Genomic DNA, 20,701 nt, shown 5'->3' with positions numbered 1-20,701 from the left:
AAAAATACAACAATGTAAGAATACTTTTTTGGGGGGTACTGGGGTACTTAACCACTGAGCCACATCCCCAGCCCTTTTTTTGTATTTTATTTAGAGACAAGGTCTTGACAAATTGCTTAGAGCCTCATTAAGTTGCTGAGGTTGGCTTTGAACTCTCGATCCTCCTGCCTCAGCCTCCCAAGACACTGGGATTATAGTTGAGTGCCACAGCGCCCAGCTAGGAGCACATCTTTATGATCTTGGCAAAGATGTCTTCAACAGGTTAAAAGAAGTTAACGCTATGAAAGAAAATAACCGACAAATCAGACTAAAGATATCTGCAATTTGACAAAAGAACCTATATCCAGAGTTCTTGTAGATTGATAAGAAACAAACTTCACAGGATATAGGCAAAATATTTGGGTACTTCCAAAGAGTATATCCCAATGTCCAAAAACATTTTGAAAGATGCTCACTTCATTGATCATCAGGGAGGGCATCAGTCATTACCCATTCACCAAGATGGCTAAGATTTAAAGGTTGATCATACTAAGAACTGAAAGAATATGATACAACCAGAACTGATATTGCTGGTGAGAGTAATTTAGTACAACCACTTTAGAAACCTGTTCAGCAGCTAAGACTGAACATGTGAAGACCTATGACTCAGCAGTTTCAGTTTTATGTATAACCCCATCAGTGTATATATAAGTTCACCAAAACCCATGCAGAATATTGATAGCATCACTACTATAATACCCAAATCTGGAAACCACCCAACTGCCGATCAACATTGATATCTATCCACAAAACTGATGTTCACACAACGATATATTTACTATATAGTAAAGAAAAAGAAACCCCTAAAGTTAACTAAAAATATAGAGGTATCTCAAAAACTTAAAGCAAAAGGAGGCAATCTAGGCACAGTAGTGCACACTTGTAAACCCAAAGTACTCGGAAAGCAGAGGCAGAATTGCTTGAGCCCAGGAGTTCAAGGTCAATACCTGGGCAAAATAGCAAGACCCCATCTCTTAAAAAAAGATTTTAAAACCGAAGCCAGACATAAAAGAATATAAATCAAGTTTTATTTATATATAAAAAAAAAAACAAAATAGGCAAAACTCACCTATGCTATCAGAAGAGAATAAAAATCTAAACTAAAATATATGACACATTAGTTAGTAACACAATTTCTACTTCAAAGACTTTATGCATTACCTTTTCATTCCCTTGTTCAGGCACATGAGCAAACTTGCATTGCAATCTCTCACAGCCACGTAATGTATTAAAATGAAACTTGCAATATCTATGGGGTATCATCAACCCTAAGGGCTTCTGGAACACCTAGAAAATTAGAAAAATTCCCTTTCTGTATTAACTGTAAAACAAAGTAAAGTGAAAAAGTATTTGAAGTAACAAAAATACACACATTTTGTGTGCTAGGGCTTGAACAAAAGCCCTCATACATGCTACCCTGAGCTTATACTCCCAGTTCCTAAAACAGAAATATTATATACCCCAAACAACAGTATCAAGATAAGCTGTTTGCTAATTTGCTAAGGAAATATAGAACTCTAAACAATTTACATTCTTAAGAACACCGAAAAACCAATTTAAGAGTTATATATATCAATTGAAATCAATTTTTCTTAGTGTACAATACTCAAATAAATAAAATGATAGGGATGATAGGGGAACCAGGCATGGTGGCACACACCTGTATCCCAGAGGCTCGAGAGGCTGAGACAGGAGGACTGCGAGTATAAAAGCAGTCTCAGCAATGGCAAGGGCCTAAGCAACTCAGTGAGACCTAATTTCTAAAATATAAAATAGGGCTGAGGATGTGGCTTTGTGGTTGATCCCTCCCCCCCGCAGTTCAATCCCCAGTTTCCTCCCACTCCACACCCCCCTCAAAAAAAGGGGAAGGGAAAAAAAGACAGGTTCAAAGTATGGGTTATAACTTAGAAAATTACTGTTTTTTCAAAAGTGGAAGACTTACCCCTGCATTTTTATCCCTTTTAAATATTTCACAAGTGTCAGGATTCTGCAGCCTTAGGACAGAATGTTTTCCTGGAAATCTGAAATCTAGAAATGATTTAGAATGTCATCACACACTAATATGTTACCATGAGTTCCCTTTATAACAATGGGGTAGATCACCACTGCTATTCGCTTTAAAGTTTCACTTTGGAATATTCATGTACAATTTATAGACTGTGCTGCCAGGTGTATCACTATGAAATACAGAATGATTTAGATCTTAGTTCCCTTAAGCATTTCTAGACCCATATTTTAAATTATAGACTTACTATATGCTGCAGATAAGTTTCTTAAAAGCCTTTATAAGTCTTTCTAAAGGAGAATACTGTCAAACCAGGTGCTGTGGGCTCAACTGGGTTCCATGCCAAATTTACATACTATAAAGCCCCAATTTCCATGAGACATTTGGAGATAGGGCCTCTATAGAAGCAATTAAAGTTAATTAAATCATGAGGGTAGAAGAGTGGGGGTCCTTATAAGAACAAAGAGCTCTCACTTTCTCTCCTTGCACACACTCAGAGAAGGATATGTGGTCTTAAGAAAGCAACCTTCTGCAAACCAGAAAGTTTTACCAGAAAGTAAACCAGCACCTGGTTTGACAATATTCTTCCTTTAGAAAGATTTATAAAGGCTTTTAAGAAACTTATCTGCAGCATATAGTAAGTCTATAATTTTAAATATGAGTCTAGAAACTTAAGAGAAGTCAAGATCTAAATCATTCTGTATAGAACCTGCTAGAACCCTACTTTTGGACTTCCAGCCTTCCAGAATTATAAGAAATACATTCCAATTGTTTAAGCTACCATTCTGGTATTTTGTTATGGTGTTCCCAAGCTGACCATTATATCAGACATCATATGCCATAATGGAGGTATTTTAAAGTGGAAAATAGGACATTTTAAAACATTCTTTTCTAAGGATAAAATAAAAACTTTCAGTAGCATCCAGATATAATCTGGAACAAGATGAAGTTTTGCTGCATAGTTTTGCAGTAATTTGTATTATGAAAACTGAAAGATTTTGAAATAAAACACATGACTGCTGCAAGCTTTATGCTATATAGCCCACTATAACGAGGCAGCATGAAGGAAGCACTGGGAAAGTCTAGAAGAGTTGGGTGTGGGCTACAAAGTAATTTTATAGTTTCTAGATTCATTCTTCAGGGAAGCTTGTTCCTAGCATTATGAATTGTCAGGAAAAAAAAAACTTGACAAATGCTAACAATTAAAATATGAATATTTTAGGTATTCGTGAATTTACTCTTACTACAGTATCAAATACAGATATTTCAGAAACTGTCTTATCAAAATACTAAATAAAAGGTACATAAGTTTAATCTTAACATATTCCATACTTGTTCCTATTTTTCTCTTTATGTCTATTTTCAGTGGAAATGTCTCCTATTATCAAAAGCCAACCGGATTTTATTTAAAAAATAAATATTACCATTCATCCAGGGCTTCGGTATTATGTCTTCTTGACCACCCAGATTCAAAGGAGGCAATGATAAGCACAGAGGTTTGGTGCCCAGTGCTGCTAATTGACATTCAGCAGTCATTATCTCTGCATTTCTAGACTCTGTGCTGTATAAGCAGAAAGATCGGAAAAGTTTTAAAATAAAGAGAATTCAGTAAACAAACACCTTGTGCTATGTACATGCTATGTATTATGCTGCATATATACACTACATATTATTTTTCAATATTTTCCTTTTTTTGTGGTGCTAGGGCTTGAACCAGGGCCTTGTGCTATTTCAATATTCTCTTTTTAAATATTTATTTTCTAGGTGGACACAACATCTTTATTTTATTTTTATGTGGTGCTGAGTATAGAACCCAGTGCCTCTTGCATGGTATGCAAGTGCTCTACCTCTGAGCCACAATCCCAGCCCTCAATATTTTCAATATAATGTTTCTGACCTAACAGAAAACCAATACTTATTAAATTGTTGAGGCAGGTGTAGAAATGGGGTGGTATGGTTAAAACCAGAGGAAAAAATTTTGAGAGGGAATTTTGCTATGTTGCTCTTATTTCAGTCTCCTAACTGGGACTATATCACTTTGTGGTTTGCTCAAAATATTTTTGATCATGCTAGACAAAAGGTTTGAGGAGGAACTAGGTTAGCACTCTAATCCAGAAAGGCCATCCAATTATTCTACTGATAATTCAATGAAATGAGCTTTAGAAGTTCTCCCTTACTCAAGGTTTTTTTCACTCTCCATGGTTTCAGTTGTCTGTGGTCAACTGTGGTCTGAAAACATTTACAGTAGTCCTCCACTAGTGGTAAAGCGCCTGCCTGTCAACTGTGGTCTGAAAACATTAAATGAAAAATTCCAGAAAAAAAAATTCACATTTTACATTGTACACTGTTCCTAAGTGTGACAAAATCTTGCCCTGTCCCTTTCTGTCTTGCCTGATATTTAACTCATCCCTTTGTTCAGTGTGTCCAAAGAGCATATGCTACCCACCCATTAATCACTCAGTAGTCACATCTTGTATCAGAACAACCATGGCAATACTGCTTGTAATCAAGTACCCCTTACACAGTAACCTAATGCCATTTGTATCACAACACCACCACAATTCACTTTTGATCTCTTTAGAGACATTGTATAATCTCACATCATAAGAAGGGCAATTACAGTGTAGCAGCTGTATTCATTCATGCACTTTTTATTATAATATATTGCTATTATCTATATATAATATTGCTATTATTAATAATATATTGCTATTATTTATAGCATGCTTTTAACTCTTGGAATATCATTAGTTACTGTTAATCTCTTCCTGTGCCCAATTTAAAATTAAACTTTATCATAGGTATCTACAGGAAAAAGTATGCTACATACAAGGGCTTAGTAATACCGCAGTTTCAGCCATCCATTGGGGGTCTTGAAATATATCCCCATGGACAAAGGTGGAGGACTACTGTAAATTATTTTTTTAAATAATATTTATTTTTTAGTTATAGTTGGACACAATACATTTCACTTATTTATCTTTATATGGTGCTGAGGATCGAAACCAGGGTCTCGAACGTGTGAGGTGAGCACTAAATTATTTTTTAAGATAAGTATGTATAATAAATCTAGATACATCTGAGGGCTTCTTCTGAAGAGGCATTAAAGATGTTATTGTTCCAGGTTTGCTAATTTAAAAGCTTTAAATGTACTTTAATGAATGATATTCTATACAACCAATTTTATAAAAAATTTAATCTGGGGACTAAGGCTGTAGCTCAGAGGTAAAACTCCTGCCTCGCATGTGTAAGGCACTGGGTTCGATCCTCAGCACCACATAAAAAATAAAGATACTGAGTGTTCATCTACAATTAAAAAAATATTTAAAAAAAAACTAATCTGGAGGCTACTTATCTACAAAATTAGGTTAGGAGGACTAGTAGATACAGATCAATTAGCTTTTTAGGAGAAAGACATCAACATTTAGATACTATAGTATTTTAACCTTAAAAACAATTATAATAAGCTTTAACAGCAGAGGTTTTCTGGGACAGAGATGTAAAAAACAGAAGTGGGGCTAGTTTATCCTTGTTTGAAATGTAGTAGCACTGACAGAGTTGAGAAATTTCTCACAAAATAAACATTCACTTCTCTCCCGAACTTCAGATGTCAATAATAAGTTAATCAACATTCCCCAACCCCAAACAAAAAGTGGTGACATACAACAAATTATGAAATATTATAGACGGAAGAGATCTAGAAAACCCTTTTATTTTTGATTGGGTAACTGAAGTCCAGGGTGATGCGATTTGTCCAATGTTACTCACACTGCTGAACACTATGGTAGAGCCAAATTTATGATAAACCTTCATAGATTATAACCTAGTAAACAAAATCTTTCCATCAGGAAAATAAAGTTAGCCTTTTTACTTTTTCCCTTCAAGATTTCCAAATGGTCACAAACCACGTTGGACTTCAACACACACCTAATTATTACCTACCCTTGCCCTTAACACAGTAGTTCTCAAACTTCCACACACATTAGATGAGTGCCTGTTGCATACAGATTGTTGGGTCCCATCCTTAGAGTTTCTTTCTGGTTTATTGTTTTGTGTGGATCCCAATAATTCCATTTCTGACAAGTTCCCACAAGATGCTGCTGCGCCAAGAATCACTTTGAAAACCACTGCCTGAACATAAAAGGAGTTGAATACGTTCATTCTGACATGGAAGGGGCTTACCTCAGCAGCAAATGAAGGTGCAGAATGGATTAAATGATTGCTAAGTGGGGGGTCCTCCAACTCTAAATTTGGTAGTTTTATGTGTTCCAGTCAGCATGCTTTTAACTCTCAGTACTCCCTGCACCCAGATAAAAATATTTGCAAAATACAATGTTCTTTTGATTTCAGCCATTCTTAAATTCATGGAAGTCATATATACATCCTTTCTTTTATTTTACCACCACTTATCTTTCTCAAAAATATTTTAATGACCCAAAACAATGTACTGACAGTTTTAAAGTAACTTACAACATCCTTTGTATCTGGGTACATCTGATTCATTAGTTAAATCATACCTATGTATGGTTTATGGCACAATTGCTCAAGTATATATAACAGAATAAAAATACTCAAAATACCAATTAGATGGGTGACCATTTTAAAGTTATATTAGAAATGGTAAAGCCGGGCATGGTGGCACATGCTTATAATTCCAGTGGCTGGGGAAGCTGAGGCAGGAAGATAATGAGTTCAAAGCCAGCCTTAGCACCTTACCGAGGCTCCGGGCAACTCAGCAAGTTGATATAAAAAAGAGCTGGGGATGTGGCTCAGTGGTTAAGCACCCCTGGGTTCAATCCCCAGGACCAGAAACCATTAAACAACAACAAAGAATTGTTACAGACCTTTTACAAGCTTCGTAAGTACTTTCTTTTTCTTCTTTGTTAGTCGCCTTATCTGAAACTCTACACTATGAAGAGATTATGGTTAGACAAGAAGTGAGTATCTATATATTAAACTATGATGTTTACCATATTAGAATGTATTATAGATTAAACAATTAGATTATGGCTGACCATAAAAACAATTCTACAGAATTACTGAATATTCACTTAATTTCTACTATCAAAGAGAAAAATATATGTCATTATTTCAAGTTATTATGAACATTGAAAGTTGCGCTTCTTCCCCTTCCTCCCCCTCCCCGCCCCAAATTAAGTTTTGAGTGACTTTTCAGGTGGCATCTATAAACAATTTTTCATCAGAAATATTTAAAAGCTTCTTGAAACTTTTGGTGATACCAAGGATTAAACCCAGGAGTGCTTTACCACTGTACTACAACCCTTTTTATTTTGAGGTAGTCCTGCTAAGGTGCTTTGGGTCTCATTCTGTTGGTGAGCCCATCCTTGAACTTGTGGTCCTCCTGTCTTAGCCACTCCAGTTGCTAGGATTATAGGCATGAGCTACCACTCCTGTGACATTCTCAATAGCTATACTTAAAAAAAAAATTACTTGTGAAATATTTTGAGAACATAATTTCTAATTATAATAAAGTCATACATGCTAGGGGCCAAGAGTGTAGCTTAGTGGTATAGCACTTGTTTAGCATGCACAAGGCCCAGGGTTTGATCCCCAGCACTACCCAAGATTAAAAACAAAGAAAAAACAACAAATGAAAAGATACACAACATTCTTAGATGAAAATACTAGGTAAAGAGTTCAACACATGAAGAGTTCCTATAAATAAAAAGATTGAAATTCCAGAAGCTAGCAAAAACAGGAAGTTCACAGAAAAGTGAGATGGCTTTTAAACACGCTAAAAGGTACTTAACTAGACTCATAAGAGAAATGTATATTAAAATTAAAACAAGGCCATTTGTAAAAACAAAGGTGGACAAAAACCAATTCAATGAGTTATGAAGCCCTCATGGTTGTGCAAACCTGTAATTCTAGCTACTTGGGAAGCTGATGTAGGAGAATCACCAATTTGATGGTGGTCTAGGCAACCTAGCAAGACTGTCTTAAAATAGAAAGGTCTGCGGATGTAGCTCAGTGCTTAAGGTTCTGGTTTCAATACCCTGTACCACAAAAACCAACCAACCAATACATAAGGTGGTAAGTTGTAGGGGAGAAAAGTGACATTCTCAATGTTGTTGGAAGTATCTGGCAGAAAGTTTTTAAAATATTTTTTAGTTTTAGATGGACACAATCTCTTTATTTTACATCTATGTGATTCTGAGGATGGAACCCAGCGCCTCATGCATGTTAGGTGAGCACTCTACCACTGAGCTACAATCCCAGCCCCTTGCAGAAAATTTGAAAGCTTGTTACCAAAATTTTCATACATCAGTGGTATGGCATTAAGATAGGCTCAGCTCTAATTTTTATGCCTTCTACATCTGTGGTTGTACAACATTCATGGCCTTCAGGAACTATGATATTCAAAAATTAAGAAAAATTTTATATTCAGTAGTTTATGTTTAACAAGGTGGGAAAATACAGAACATTTACAAAGTCATAGGTTTGTGATGAACTTCAGCATACTAAAAAGCTTAATATGTAATTTAATAGGACATCTTATTTTTCCCGGATAAGGGAAACCCTGTCTATGCTGTTTTACAAAAAGCATTAAGGGATATATATACCATTGTCAGAATGATAAGTCTCTTACTCAAAAGTAGTTACACTTGTCACTTGACAGCACTGTTGATATGAATTCTGCATTAGTATTTAAGATCAAGAAATAAGAAAAGGCAAAAAATTCCCTAGTACCTTTTCATCCAAGTCTGAAACTTTTATTTGTTCACCGAGATCTTCCAGTTTTTTGTTTTTGGAGGTCTCGTTAGTAACTTCTAAGGAAATGCTTGCACCTTTGGAATCATGCTCCATGTCATTTGCTGAAAAGAAATGGTATTCAACTATAGAAACTTTAAGTCAAACAGCGTTCCAAAAAATAACAGAATTTAGAGGCTCTTAAAGTCTAATGACAAAAATGGAGTAGAGTTTTCAGCAAATATGTAATTCCCTTCTTGTACCAAAATAACTTTACAGCATGGTACAAAAAGAACTGACAGTAAGAGATTTAAGATTATGTCCACTTATTCAAAAATATTTTTAAGACTTGAAAGTCAAAGTAAAAGTAACTTTTGCATCAAGTTATAATTCTGCAAAGACTCAGGTATTTAAACTTATGATTAGCTGTTAGATTTTTAAATGGCTCGGATTTATAATGTACATTGTAATATGAAATATATAATTCCAAAATAAGACTACAAAATTGATGAGGTAAATTACCTATCTTTTGTAGATAAAGCATAGCAAAGTTATGTACTGAATCAAATCTCAAAATTTAACCTGCCAACTAGTCAATTCAAACTGAGAAAAACCAATGAACTATAAGACATATGATTAGCAGATTTTAAAATGAAAAGCTTCCTATTCTAATGAATTCATTTTGATTTGGCCTGAATGGAGATACAGATACTTCAATATTGCTTATTTTGTTGGGGGGGCGGGGGAATCAAATTTTACCTGCCAAGAGGGAAGAACAGATCTCTGACTTTGTCATTCCAAGGTCCAGTACAGGCAGTTCTCTATTATAAGCAAAAAGAGCTTAAACATTATAACATATTTTAAACAGAACTTTCCACTTCTCTAAAAACTATATAATACTAGTGTTAGCAACTGGTGAAACCCATCAAGTTCTCAGGACAGAATAATATACTGGTACTCAGGACCCAGCACATTTACAGATTCCTCACTTGGATCTTTACCCACGTGCGTCTCAATTGTTAGTAACACAGTTGGACAGCAGCACTTTCTAAGAATCAGATAAGACAAACAAGCATTTAAAAATTTTTTTTTAAATTATTACATCTATGAAAGAATGCTCAACTTCTACCCTCAAGCATATATGTCATTACTAGCGTAAAAGACAGTTTGAGTTTTGTTGTTGTTGTTATCTCTTATAGACAACTTACAACCTAAAAATTAATGGTATAGAAATCATAGACCAACCTGGTTCCAATACTGTTCTGTCACTTCTGTGTAAACTGTGCCCGAAGTACTAAACTTCTTTTGAGTCTAAACATATCTATAAAATGAGACTAACACCTATCCACAGGGTTACTGTGAGGACTAAATGAGAAATGTTTTAATGGGCTCAACAAATAAAAACTACAAACAGAACACCAGTAAATACTATTCTGTTTTAAAAACAGACAAAAACTTACATTAATGAAAATACAAAGAATAAAATATAAATACCCATAATTTGTTTATTTAATAGATGAATTTTAGTTAAATATAGCCTGCAGGTCTATATAGCTCACTGGTTCAGGATTATTTCTTATCCAAGAAAGAAAAACTGAAAACAATCTGTATTTATGGTTCTTTGAAGTCTTTGGAAGACATGTTTTCTCCCCCCAACATAAATCCTAGAAACAGAAGTACAGTTTAAAGGATGGGAAAATACAAACAGAACACCACATATACAAATCTCTTTAACTCAGGCCTCTCCAGACTTCTAATTAAACGAAATCATTCTAGCAGACAGGTATCACAAAGGCCTCTGACTCAAAACGTCTAAATCCAATCTCCCCAATTCTGACCCTCTGTTATCAGAAAGGTTGAGGCCTTTCTGAGAAAAGCCAGGTATCATCTTTATCTCCCTTCTGCCTCACACCCACCTGATTATCAGTCTTCACTTATTAAACCTCTCAAATCCATTTAAACTTTGAAGTTAAAATAATTAGACAAAAAGGACTAGGTAACAAACAATTCCTTGACAATTATTATTGATACCAGGGATATGGGTTTTTTTTTTAGTGTAAAATGATCAACTTCTCTCAAGTCCTTCAATGAATTTCTATATACTTAAAGTTCAAACTTGGCCTAAATTCTAGTTTGCCGAGGTTGGTCCATTCATGCTTGTTGTCCTGGCATACTAATAGCTCCCCATTTGCCTCTCAAAAGTTGAAATTAAGATACAGTCTATAGTCATTTTACTTTTTAAAGCCCTTCATAACTGTTTATAAATTCTGTAACATTTCTTGACATCTGAACACTTACCATGGGACATTTTTTCAGTTTCTCACTTTTCTTCACCAGTTAGCTAATTCCTACTTTTGGCACTCAACCTAAGTCACTAAAGAAGGCATTGCCTCTTTTTGAAATCTTGTTCTCCTATATTTTATTGTACTTAAATACTTGCCTCCCTTGACAGACTAAAAGCTCTATGAGGGCAAGACCCTATATATCTGTACTATACTCTCTGTACAGGCAGCATCTAACATTCCTGGCACAATGCCAGATATGAGACACAAATGAAGATACCCCTTTCCCTTGTAGCAATTCCTAATATAGAGTGAGGTTCATATGTAAGCAGACATAATAATTGGAACAAAACCCTGGAATAACATCTCAGATGTGATTTGATGGCTAGTTGGAGATTAAAAGACTTTCAAATAAACATGCAAAAGGATCAAAGTACATAAATAGATAGCACACTGTGGAAACATTGAGCTGCTTGCTGCCTTTATCACTCATAAACCTCTCAACTTCTTCCTTCTCTCCAATATTACAGTTGTCAAAAAAAAAAAAAAAAAAAAAAAAAAAGCCAAACAATTTAGACTATCTTCAGGTGGCTGAAAGTCTGTGAGGCACTCCAAACAAATTTCAGAATATGACTATGGCAGATGATATTTAAAAGAGTTCAGGAAGATTAGGAGATTACAATAATCTAAAGATAATTAAGATAGTAACAGTGAGGCCCTGGGTTCAATCCTCAGCACCACATATAAATAAACAAAGTGAAAAATCCATTGGCAACTAAAAAATATTTTTTAAAAATAAAGTAATAGAATGAAGAAAATTATGTTACTCCATGAAAGAGAACTAAGAGATGCTTTGTTTGTTTTCCAATTATCCTGAAAGTTCCATTTATAAGTGGGTATAGCAAGGATACTGCTTTAATTTTGTATTAAGATACTATTTATAATAATATTGTTAGGTAAATTTAAACAAGTATGAGAAACTTTACTACGTATAGCTAAGTTATACTGAAGATAAAAATTACATATGGCATTCTTAAGAAGTAGTTTTATTTTGAATCTGAAACAAAAAGTTAGATTCACCTAAATTTAAAAAGTGAGCAAAACTGTAGTATGCAGAAATATTTTGCACTTCTGCATCAGCAGAGGAGCGAAAAGAAGTCCTGTATTGGTGGAATGGGAAAGGGAAGAGTAGAAGCAGAAAAGGAAAGAAAACAGACGACTTGGATGAGGCTATAGAAATAGAGAAGTAAAAGACCCAAGCAAAAAAAAAAAAAAAAAGAGAGAATGAGGCTTAAATCAACTTTGAAGATCTCTACAGATAACAAATTCATCCTCTACCATAGCATTATTCAAATTCGGTAATTTCCAGATTTTTAAGTAAACAAAAATACAATGAAATTATATCATTTGTACTAAGTTTTTATAAAACTACTATTTCACATATTTGTAAGTGTGTACTGAATTTAATATAAAATATATAATTACTCTGGGTAACTGACAAACAGGTTTGAAGATGACTGCTTTAGAATGATTACTAGCCGAAAAAGTTTGGAAACTATTGCCCAAGGAAAAAAAAACTAAGAAGGTCATTGCCTCTTTTTGAGATGCTAACTGTAATCAGGGTTCATCTATTCATATATTCTGTTTCTAGGTAGGATGGATACAAATTATTAGAACAATATTTTGCAGAGAGCAGTGGCCATAAATAGAGAAATATTACAGTATTCAATTTATTGAACCAGAGGTTCCCTAGCTTGATGCCATGCTGTGCAGTTATAGGTGTCCCGATTTCGTAAACAATACTTTATTAAGTACTATATGGTTTATTCAGCAAAGACAAAGTATGGTCTATGTGGCCTAAAAGAAAAAAAATGGAAAAAAAAAAGAAAAAATAAACCAGAATAATGCTTTGGACTATCCTACCTACTATTTTTAAGAGAAAAAGATTAAAGAAAAGGGATCAAAAGTAAAATATTGTTCTGTGGCAGTTTGTGATAGCTCAGACCCTTAGAAGCTGTGTGTCGTTTGCAAAGTTAACCATTTTGATTCAATTACAAAAATAGGTGAATTTCAACCTCAGAATTGTTCCACTATATATGTATATGACATGGTGGACACTAAACATTAGCTCTTAAAATTAAGTCTAAAAATCTGTATTAGAACATGTCAGCTATTCAGTGGAAAGGAACAATAGAGCCAAGGGAGACTCAATACAAAAGACAAAAAATGACCTTTATTTCTGGTGTAACTTTTTTCCATCTGGTTTGGTAGTCTATTTTACAAAGCCAATCTCCCAGGGACTAAACTGGGATTATATTACATTATGAAAAGTGGGATTGATTACTTGAGACAAATAATTTGCCCAGGATGGATCCATGCTGGGGATGGATGGGTCTAAGGGAACTCAAGACCTGGGCAAAAGATGGTAGGCTTGTATTTTCTATGCAATGGCATCAGGCATTTCCCTTTCTTGAAGTCTATTTACCAGCTCTAGAATCTACAATGGTTCCTTGGACTTAAATTGTAAAAGTGGTACAACTCATGCCTACTCACTACCACACTGATTCTATACTAGAGTTCAAGTTTTTATACCCCAAATTTCCAATCTCCTTAATTTGGCACCATGCTACCTACTACTCTAAATCTTGTTTATCACTGTTCTTAAAATATCAATTATTTTCTCTCCGTCAGCATATGAGGAACTGGACTTGCAGAGAAACTTAGAATTGAGTGTAGGAAAAGTGTTTTATCAAGTTAGATACACAAAAAATCATGAAAATCAGAATAAATGAGGTAGCATGAGTACTACAGGAACACATAAGGGCTTCTACTCTGCCTGAAGGAGTTAGGAAAGCCTTCATGACCATCCCTGTACAATTGTATTCATATCTAAATTTTTTCTGCCTATGAATTCTTCATTATTTCTTCTCAAACTTCTTTCCTTCTTTCCCTTTGTTTTTCCTCAATCAACCCAAACTTTGAAAAAAATCAATATAACTTTTGCTTTACCAACTGCCTTTTCATCCCTCCCTTTTCCAAATTCCTACTATTCTTGGTACTTCAGTTTATATATTTTTTGTTCCAAACACATTAACTCCACTACAGCTATAAAGTAATTCCCTTCAAAATTTTGGCAGGTTCTTAGAAAAAAAAATCCACTTTATAGTATCATTCAACTGATATTTCAGCATATAACACACATTCTAGTACATATTACCTGTTCCATGCACTACTATGAACATTCTCTGATCATTTCCAATGATGAAGGCAAAGTCACTAGATTTGCTAATCTTAGCCATTATTCATTTGCAAGCTCAACAGTTAAAGTTTTAGTGAATGAGTTCTAATGTGCTTTTTAACATGGACATTCCTCACTGTGGAGGGTTACAATGTATAAGCATCCTATCATGATTTAAACACCTTATGAATTCTAACCAGGTCTGATAGTGCTTTCCCCAACAACTTAGCTTATGTTTGTCCACTTGTTTTTAAACCAATAAGAGGCAGCCCAGAGCTTCCAAGTATTTGTTTTTATTTCTGTAAAATAAGAACTATTTAGAAGCCTTCAATCTCTGTTTGGGCACAGTAGAGAATATGAACTAGTAACTAGTAAGAGGGACAGAGCTGAAATTTGATATATTTTAAGTGTCAGTTTTGAACTGTTAACCTTCTGTGCAACTATTGGCAGATACTGATTATCATGCCCTTCTTTCCCTTTTAAGGTTTAGCTTTTAGTACCATGAATGACACCAAAACTGGTATTTTTGTGCAGAACCAAAATTAAAATATTAAAAAAAAAAAAAAACACTGAGGAAATTTTCAAGTTCATTTAAAAACAATCTTCAGAAGCAGATATACTTTTATTTGCTCTCTTCCTTTTGTTATTAGTATTTTAAGTGAAGGGAAGTGAAATTTTAAAAAAATTATCTGAAATAAAAATTGAGGGCTGGGGGTAAAACTCAGGAGTAGAGGGCACTTACTCGTCTAGAATTCACAATGTCCTGGGTTCCATTCCCAGCAAAAAAGAAACTTTCTGCACTGAAGTTCACAATTATCTCTACCTTTGGCTGTATGTAGTTTTCTGTCAGCATTTTGCCAACAGAGATGCCTGCTCCTAAGTGCAGAATCTTAGTTCTTCAAAGGATGAAAACTTTAGTAGGTAAAAAGCAAATGAGGAAAACAACAACAACAAAACTTTATGCTCTTATTGCTTAAAGCTATGTTAAAACCTTTTTCATTCATTCTTTGATTTAATCCTCAAAACTCTAAGGGAAATATTTTCTTTTAAATGATAAGGTTAAATAATTTGCTTAACATAGCTATTTCTGTAGCATTGAAAGATTTAAAATCCTTAGATTATGAAGGTAAAGGTCTTAACCACTAGTTTTAGACTGAAGCACTGGCTCAAATCCAGATTGTTTTACTACTAGCAGTGTGACTCTAGAAAAATGAAGTCCTAATCCTTAAAGTAGGCAAGATTACATCCCAATTTCATTTCACAGTTTAAAACAATGCTTTTGGTCTTCTATTTGGCACACAGAAAATATTCTGTTTGGAGGTGTGTGTGTGTGGTTGGAGATTGAACCCAGGGCCTCGTACATGCTGTGCAACCACTCTACCATTGGTACCACCGAGTCATATCCCAGCCCCAAGCTACAACTCTTGCAAGTCCTAAGAACATAAATTTCTCCAATGTAACTAAAATTTTATAAAAATTAGAAATTTAAGTCATGTGGCATTAAATTTTAGTGAAATGTTCTCATATTTCCTTCTGAATCTGTTCATAAAACATTCCAATATTCAAGCACTATAAAATACAGATATAAATAAGAGCTTGAACAATGGTAATAGTTTAGTAAAATGAAATTATATAATCTATTTTTGTTGGCCAAAACTTAAGTTCTTAAGCATGAAGGTTACTACTTAATTCAAGTTGCCCTAGGCAAACTTGTCCTATTTGGGGGGGCAAAATGATAACTTAAAACTGTCACTTTAAAAGTAAAACCATGAAAAAAAATTATGTTCTGAAAACTAAATTTGATTCTACTTTCAATATCCAATTGCCTCAAATTTCTACAGCATCTGTTCTTTGGAAAAATGAATTTGTTAATCTAACAAGGAAGTCACAGAAAATGGGTTAAGATAATGGGTTAAGATACACAGCACCAATCTTAAGTAATTTGATTATTAAAAACATGCAGATAAAATTTTAATTTTAAAGAATATACGAGCCTGGCATGGCATGGCACGCCTGTAATCCCAGCTGCTCAGGAGGCTGAAGCAGGATTACAAGTTTGAGGCTAGCATGGACATCTTAGTAAGACCCTGTGTCGAAAAAAAAAAAAAGGGCTGGGGACATAGCTCAGTGGTAAAGCACCATGGGTCCAGCCCTCCAGCCACAAAAAGACAAGCAAAACCAAAAACAACTGATGTTTTAAGACTCTCTAATTTCAAAAGCCACTTTATAAAAACCATCATTTTAGATTTTAAAAGCTGATCTGCTCCATGTTTTCCAAGATATATAATATACCATCCATTACTTGAACTCAAATTTTAGCACATGGCATTTCCAGGTGTCAGCAGTGATATATTACATTTATTTAATAACTGTGTTATTTATTCAATGATCACTGAATATCAGTGACATCTAAGCAGAGTGCGCTTCTGAAACCCCCAATGATCTGCACCAAAAGGCACAAGTGAACATGCATACCTCAAATCACCCAATTCGTTTTTTTCTGGAAGTTCCATGTGCTTGGAGTCTGCTGAGTGGTGCTCTTTTGCAACATTGGGCTCCTGGCTTATCTTAGGGATCTCTGAGGCAGATGAGAGCTCCCCTTCATTGGAGACTCCAAAGAGGTCTGGGTCATCTTGAATTACATCAATTAAGAGAACATCATCTTCGTAAGCCTTAAGAATATCTGGAAACTCCACTTTGATTTTTGAAATGCTCTTAGTCATTTTTCTACCACTAATTTCAGAGGAAATTGGTTCAAATACTTCTTGTTCCTTAGAGCAGAAGGAACTTTCCTCTATAAACCCAGGACCACAAGAAAAAGTATTATTTTCAATCATGAAAGAAACAGGTTCCTTATTGGAAACAATATTGCCTAGTTCAGAAATATAATTGGATGGTTTATCATCATCACCTTGCTTCGTAAAGCTTGGAGAAATACTACAGGGATTCTTACTGTAGAATGAGTCAGAATTAGCTTGCCCTGGAGTCACACCATTTTGTATACCCAAAGACTGACGTTCTGATGTTGCTGTGGAGACATTTTTATTCCTATTTTGTTTTACCTCTGAGTCAGATAAATTGTCAAGAACTTTTAGGGGACTGCAAGCTTCTCTCTCTGAAGACCTGGCATTTATTTTTCTTTTTTCTGTTTTATTCTTAAGTAAAGGAATTTTAAAATTAGTCAGCCGTCCTGTGTTTAATATTTTAACCAAGTCTGGAACCACAAGTGTTTGCTTAGTAATGCAGGCTCTGCGATGGATAGTTTTGCTTGCAGAGTTATTTACTTCCTGGCCATCCTGGGAAGCCATTGTCAAATTAGGTTTTGTTAAATTTCCTCTTTTTTTATTTCCTGTTAAGCTCTGAATCACATTAGTTAACTGAGTATCTTCAGTAGTATTAGAAACTACCTCTGACCCATTTCTGCTCAGTTCCTCTGACTTTATCCTTTTATCATTCTTGATTATAGGTTCCTTTAAAACCATCAAAGTAGGTTCTAAAACTGAAGACAAACAATTTAAATTAGAATCCAGTTTTTCTTTAGTTGAGGATTCAATTTTTTTTTCTGGTAAGGAATTTTGTAACAAAAATTTGGAGTCAGTTAAGTGAGTTTGGTTTGTTGTTTGGTGTTTAAGAAAATCATCTTGCCCAAAATTTTCCTGAGACCCAGGAAATAAGTAATTTGAGCCTGGCAAGGAAGCCTTTTTCCAACACTGGGCAGATATTCTAGCACATGAATAATAAGGCCAAATTCTTTTACCAGTCATTGGTGTTGTTCTGCGACAGCTTACCTTTGATTCTTCACCTTCGTCTCTCAAATCTTCCCGAGAAGATCTCTTTTCGGTATCATGGCCATCACTAGGCAATATCACTAGAGAGTCTGTCATTGATTTAAAATACTCTTTGGGTTCCATGTTTTTATAATTTAAGGACTCTAAGGTAGGCGTTGTTTCTTCTTTCAAAAATGGTTCAAGAGTTTTCTGAAACATAGCATTTACATGATGTCCAGGACTTGGTTTTCTTCCTGCAGTTTCTGGCAGACTTAATAAATGATCCATTGGAGAGAGTATATTAAGTCCTTTTAAAGGACTTTTGCTTGCCTCTAATGTCTCTGCTTCTTTCCCATCTGTACTCATTTGGTTTTCTTGCAATATCAACTCAGACTTGTTAGACATATTAGAGAAATCCATCTCACTAACTGGTTCTTCTTTATCAAACAACTTCATCTTTTTTCTGGGTTTTCTGCCACCATTGCTCTCCTCTGACAAATATTTATTTTTTTCACTTTGAAAACCATTATTTTTACTTTGGTATAAATCACTTTCTTCAAGCAGTAAGTTATTTACTCCCATTAAGTTTTCTTCAGTTTGTAAGAGAGTAGGAATACTATTTGCATCACTTTTTCCTGAAGGATTCCTAAGGTTTTCTTTCTTTAACTTCGAGGAATTTTCTGCTACATGTATACATCCATCATCAGGTTTACATGCAAAGTTGTTTTCACTACAACAATCCTTGGAATTAAGGTTCTCTTTCTTCGAAGAATTTTCTGCTACATGTATACATCCACCATCAGGTTTAAGTGCAAAGTTGTTTTCATTATAACAATCCTTGGAATGGGGAAAACAATTGCACTCATGTAATTTTAAAATAAGATTATTTTCTACTCCAGGTGACAAGCTGTTACAAGAATATTCTGAAGTACTCTTGTACAGTTCATCTTGGAATTCAACCTTAATATTTTGCGTAGCCTCATTATCTGTTATTTTGAGAGGTGAGCTTTCTAAACTTTTATGTTTTTTAATTTGAATTCTTCTTTTAATACTTTCTACCAAACCTTCCTTAGCCAAAGACTGCAACAAAGCCATATTTTGAAATTCACTGCATTCCACTGTTTGGAAAGATTCCGAACTGGTTAATGATTCCTTTCTTACCAGGTCAATCCCTGGCTGTGAATCATCACTTGAGGCTTCGGTAAGTTTTCTTTTTTCCTTGGCTGATCAAAACAACAAAAAACATACCAGAAAACATTTTACAATGAGGAGGAAAGAGTAATACAACTTTACCTAAATAATTGTGAAGCCGTCCATTTTTTATTTCCATGAATAGTATATGGAAATATACACTTAAAAATGAAAAAGACCTAATTTCTGTTAAGGGTTTACATATAAACTTGTATGAATTCTAAGGCTTTGGAAAAAACCCTATCATTTCACATTAGTCAAAAATGGACCACTAGCAGAGCCATTCTACAGTAATTCTAAATCAAGGGCAAACGTCTTTAAGAAAAAAAAATCTTTCCCACCACCCTTCTTGGTCAACCATGTGCACTGGAAAACACACGCGGATGAAAAATGAAGACTAGTAATAAAGACTGAGCAGGCCCAGGTACAGAGGATGGAGAGAGAGTGACCTCGGAGAGCTTTCTTACCAGGTCTTCCAGACTGCAAGGGGAGCTCCGCCTCCTTCACTGCTTCGATGTCCTGACCTTTCGACGGGCCCACGGGGCACCGCCGTCCCTCTCCTCGCCGCCTCCCGGCCTTACCAGCCCTAGAAGCCTCCCCCGTCTGGTCATTTTCCGCCTCTGCTCTCCCAGAGGCCCGGGCCACCATTCTCCTCTTCTGCCTGCTCTCCTCGCGCCCCCTGGTCTCAAGGCCGTAGCCTCCTGCCTCGCCGAGCCCACGGCCTCGCTTTCTCGGGCCTCGTGCTTCGCCTTCGCGTCCTGGGGCCGTCGTGGAGCCTCGGGGCGGCGGCCGCCGCATCCGCACGCCCAGGGCCTTGCTGGCCGGCTGCGCTAGCAGGAGCCCACCCGCCAAGCGAGGGCTGCTTTCGCCGCTCGCCTTCCCCGCTCGCCTTCCCGCACTGTCCCACGCGTCGGAAGCGGAAGCGGCACCAAAGGTCTGTGGCCGGAAGCGGAAGTAGCATCTGGGGCCGAGGTGGCCTACGGGGTAGGTTCAACTGGCTTCCTCGCGCTAATCCTGCTTAAGAAGCACTTATTAGGGGGACTCCTCGCGGCGCCCCAGAGTGGCTGTGGCCTCGTCAGTGGCGTTCCTGCTTTGGGGGCTGTGTGGACTCCCACCAGCCGCTCCGCATCTTCACGAGATCAGGACAGCTGGGACAGTTCTAGGCTCACAGGCTGCTTTTCATGCCTTGGCTGGTTTCAGAAACACATGAACTGCACGCCTTGTCCTTTGGGACCTTTTCAACCTCCTTTTCATAAATACACCTGGATGTTCTAGAGGCACCTCCTACTCAAATGTGAAAACAACTTGTCTTTCCACTCGAGGTTGTTCCTTGTGTGGGTACCCACCATCTGCTCAACGTTTAAGCCAGGAACCATGTCTCTCCAAATGAGAGGGGAACATGACATTTCCCCAGCTTGACAATTTGTCAAGCTCAAAGACCTTTTGCTCAAAGACTAGGGCTAACAGA

At 35.9% G+C, this 20,701-nt stretch overlaps 1 protein-coding gene across 1 annotated transcript in view; it reads right to left on the bottom strand.

Annotated features, from left to right (window-relative positions):
• Topaz1 (testis and ovary specific TOPAZ 1) overlaps positions 1-20,031 on the bottom strand; it is a 64,535-nt gene extending 44,504 nt beyond the window's left edge. The window contains 9 exon segments of the mRNA XM_027932005.2: positions 1,201-1,326; positions 1,982-2,067; positions 3,469-3,605; positions 6,889-6,953; positions 8,756-8,880; positions 9,515-9,576; positions 16,751-18,677; positions 18,780-19,265; positions 19,701-20,031. Coding sequence (XP_027787806.2) covers positions 1,201-1,326; positions 1,982-2,067; positions 3,469-3,605; positions 6,889-6,953; positions 8,756-8,880; positions 9,515-9,576; positions 16,751-18,677; positions 18,780-19,265; positions 19,701-20,031 — 3,345 coding nt within the window.
• Between the last annotated feature and the right edge of the window lie 670 nt (positions 20,032-20,701).

This window comes from Marmota flaviventris, chromosome 1 (assembly GCF_047511675.1).
Source record: "Marmota flaviventris isolate mMarFla1 chromosome 1, mMarFla1.hap1, whole genome shotgun sequence".
Taxonomy (NCBI): Eukaryota; Metazoa; Chordata; class Mammalia; order Rodentia; family Sciuridae; genus Marmota; species Marmota flaviventris.
Note: the sequence above shows the minus strand (reverse complement) of the source record. Positions and strands in the feature narration are given on the sequence as shown.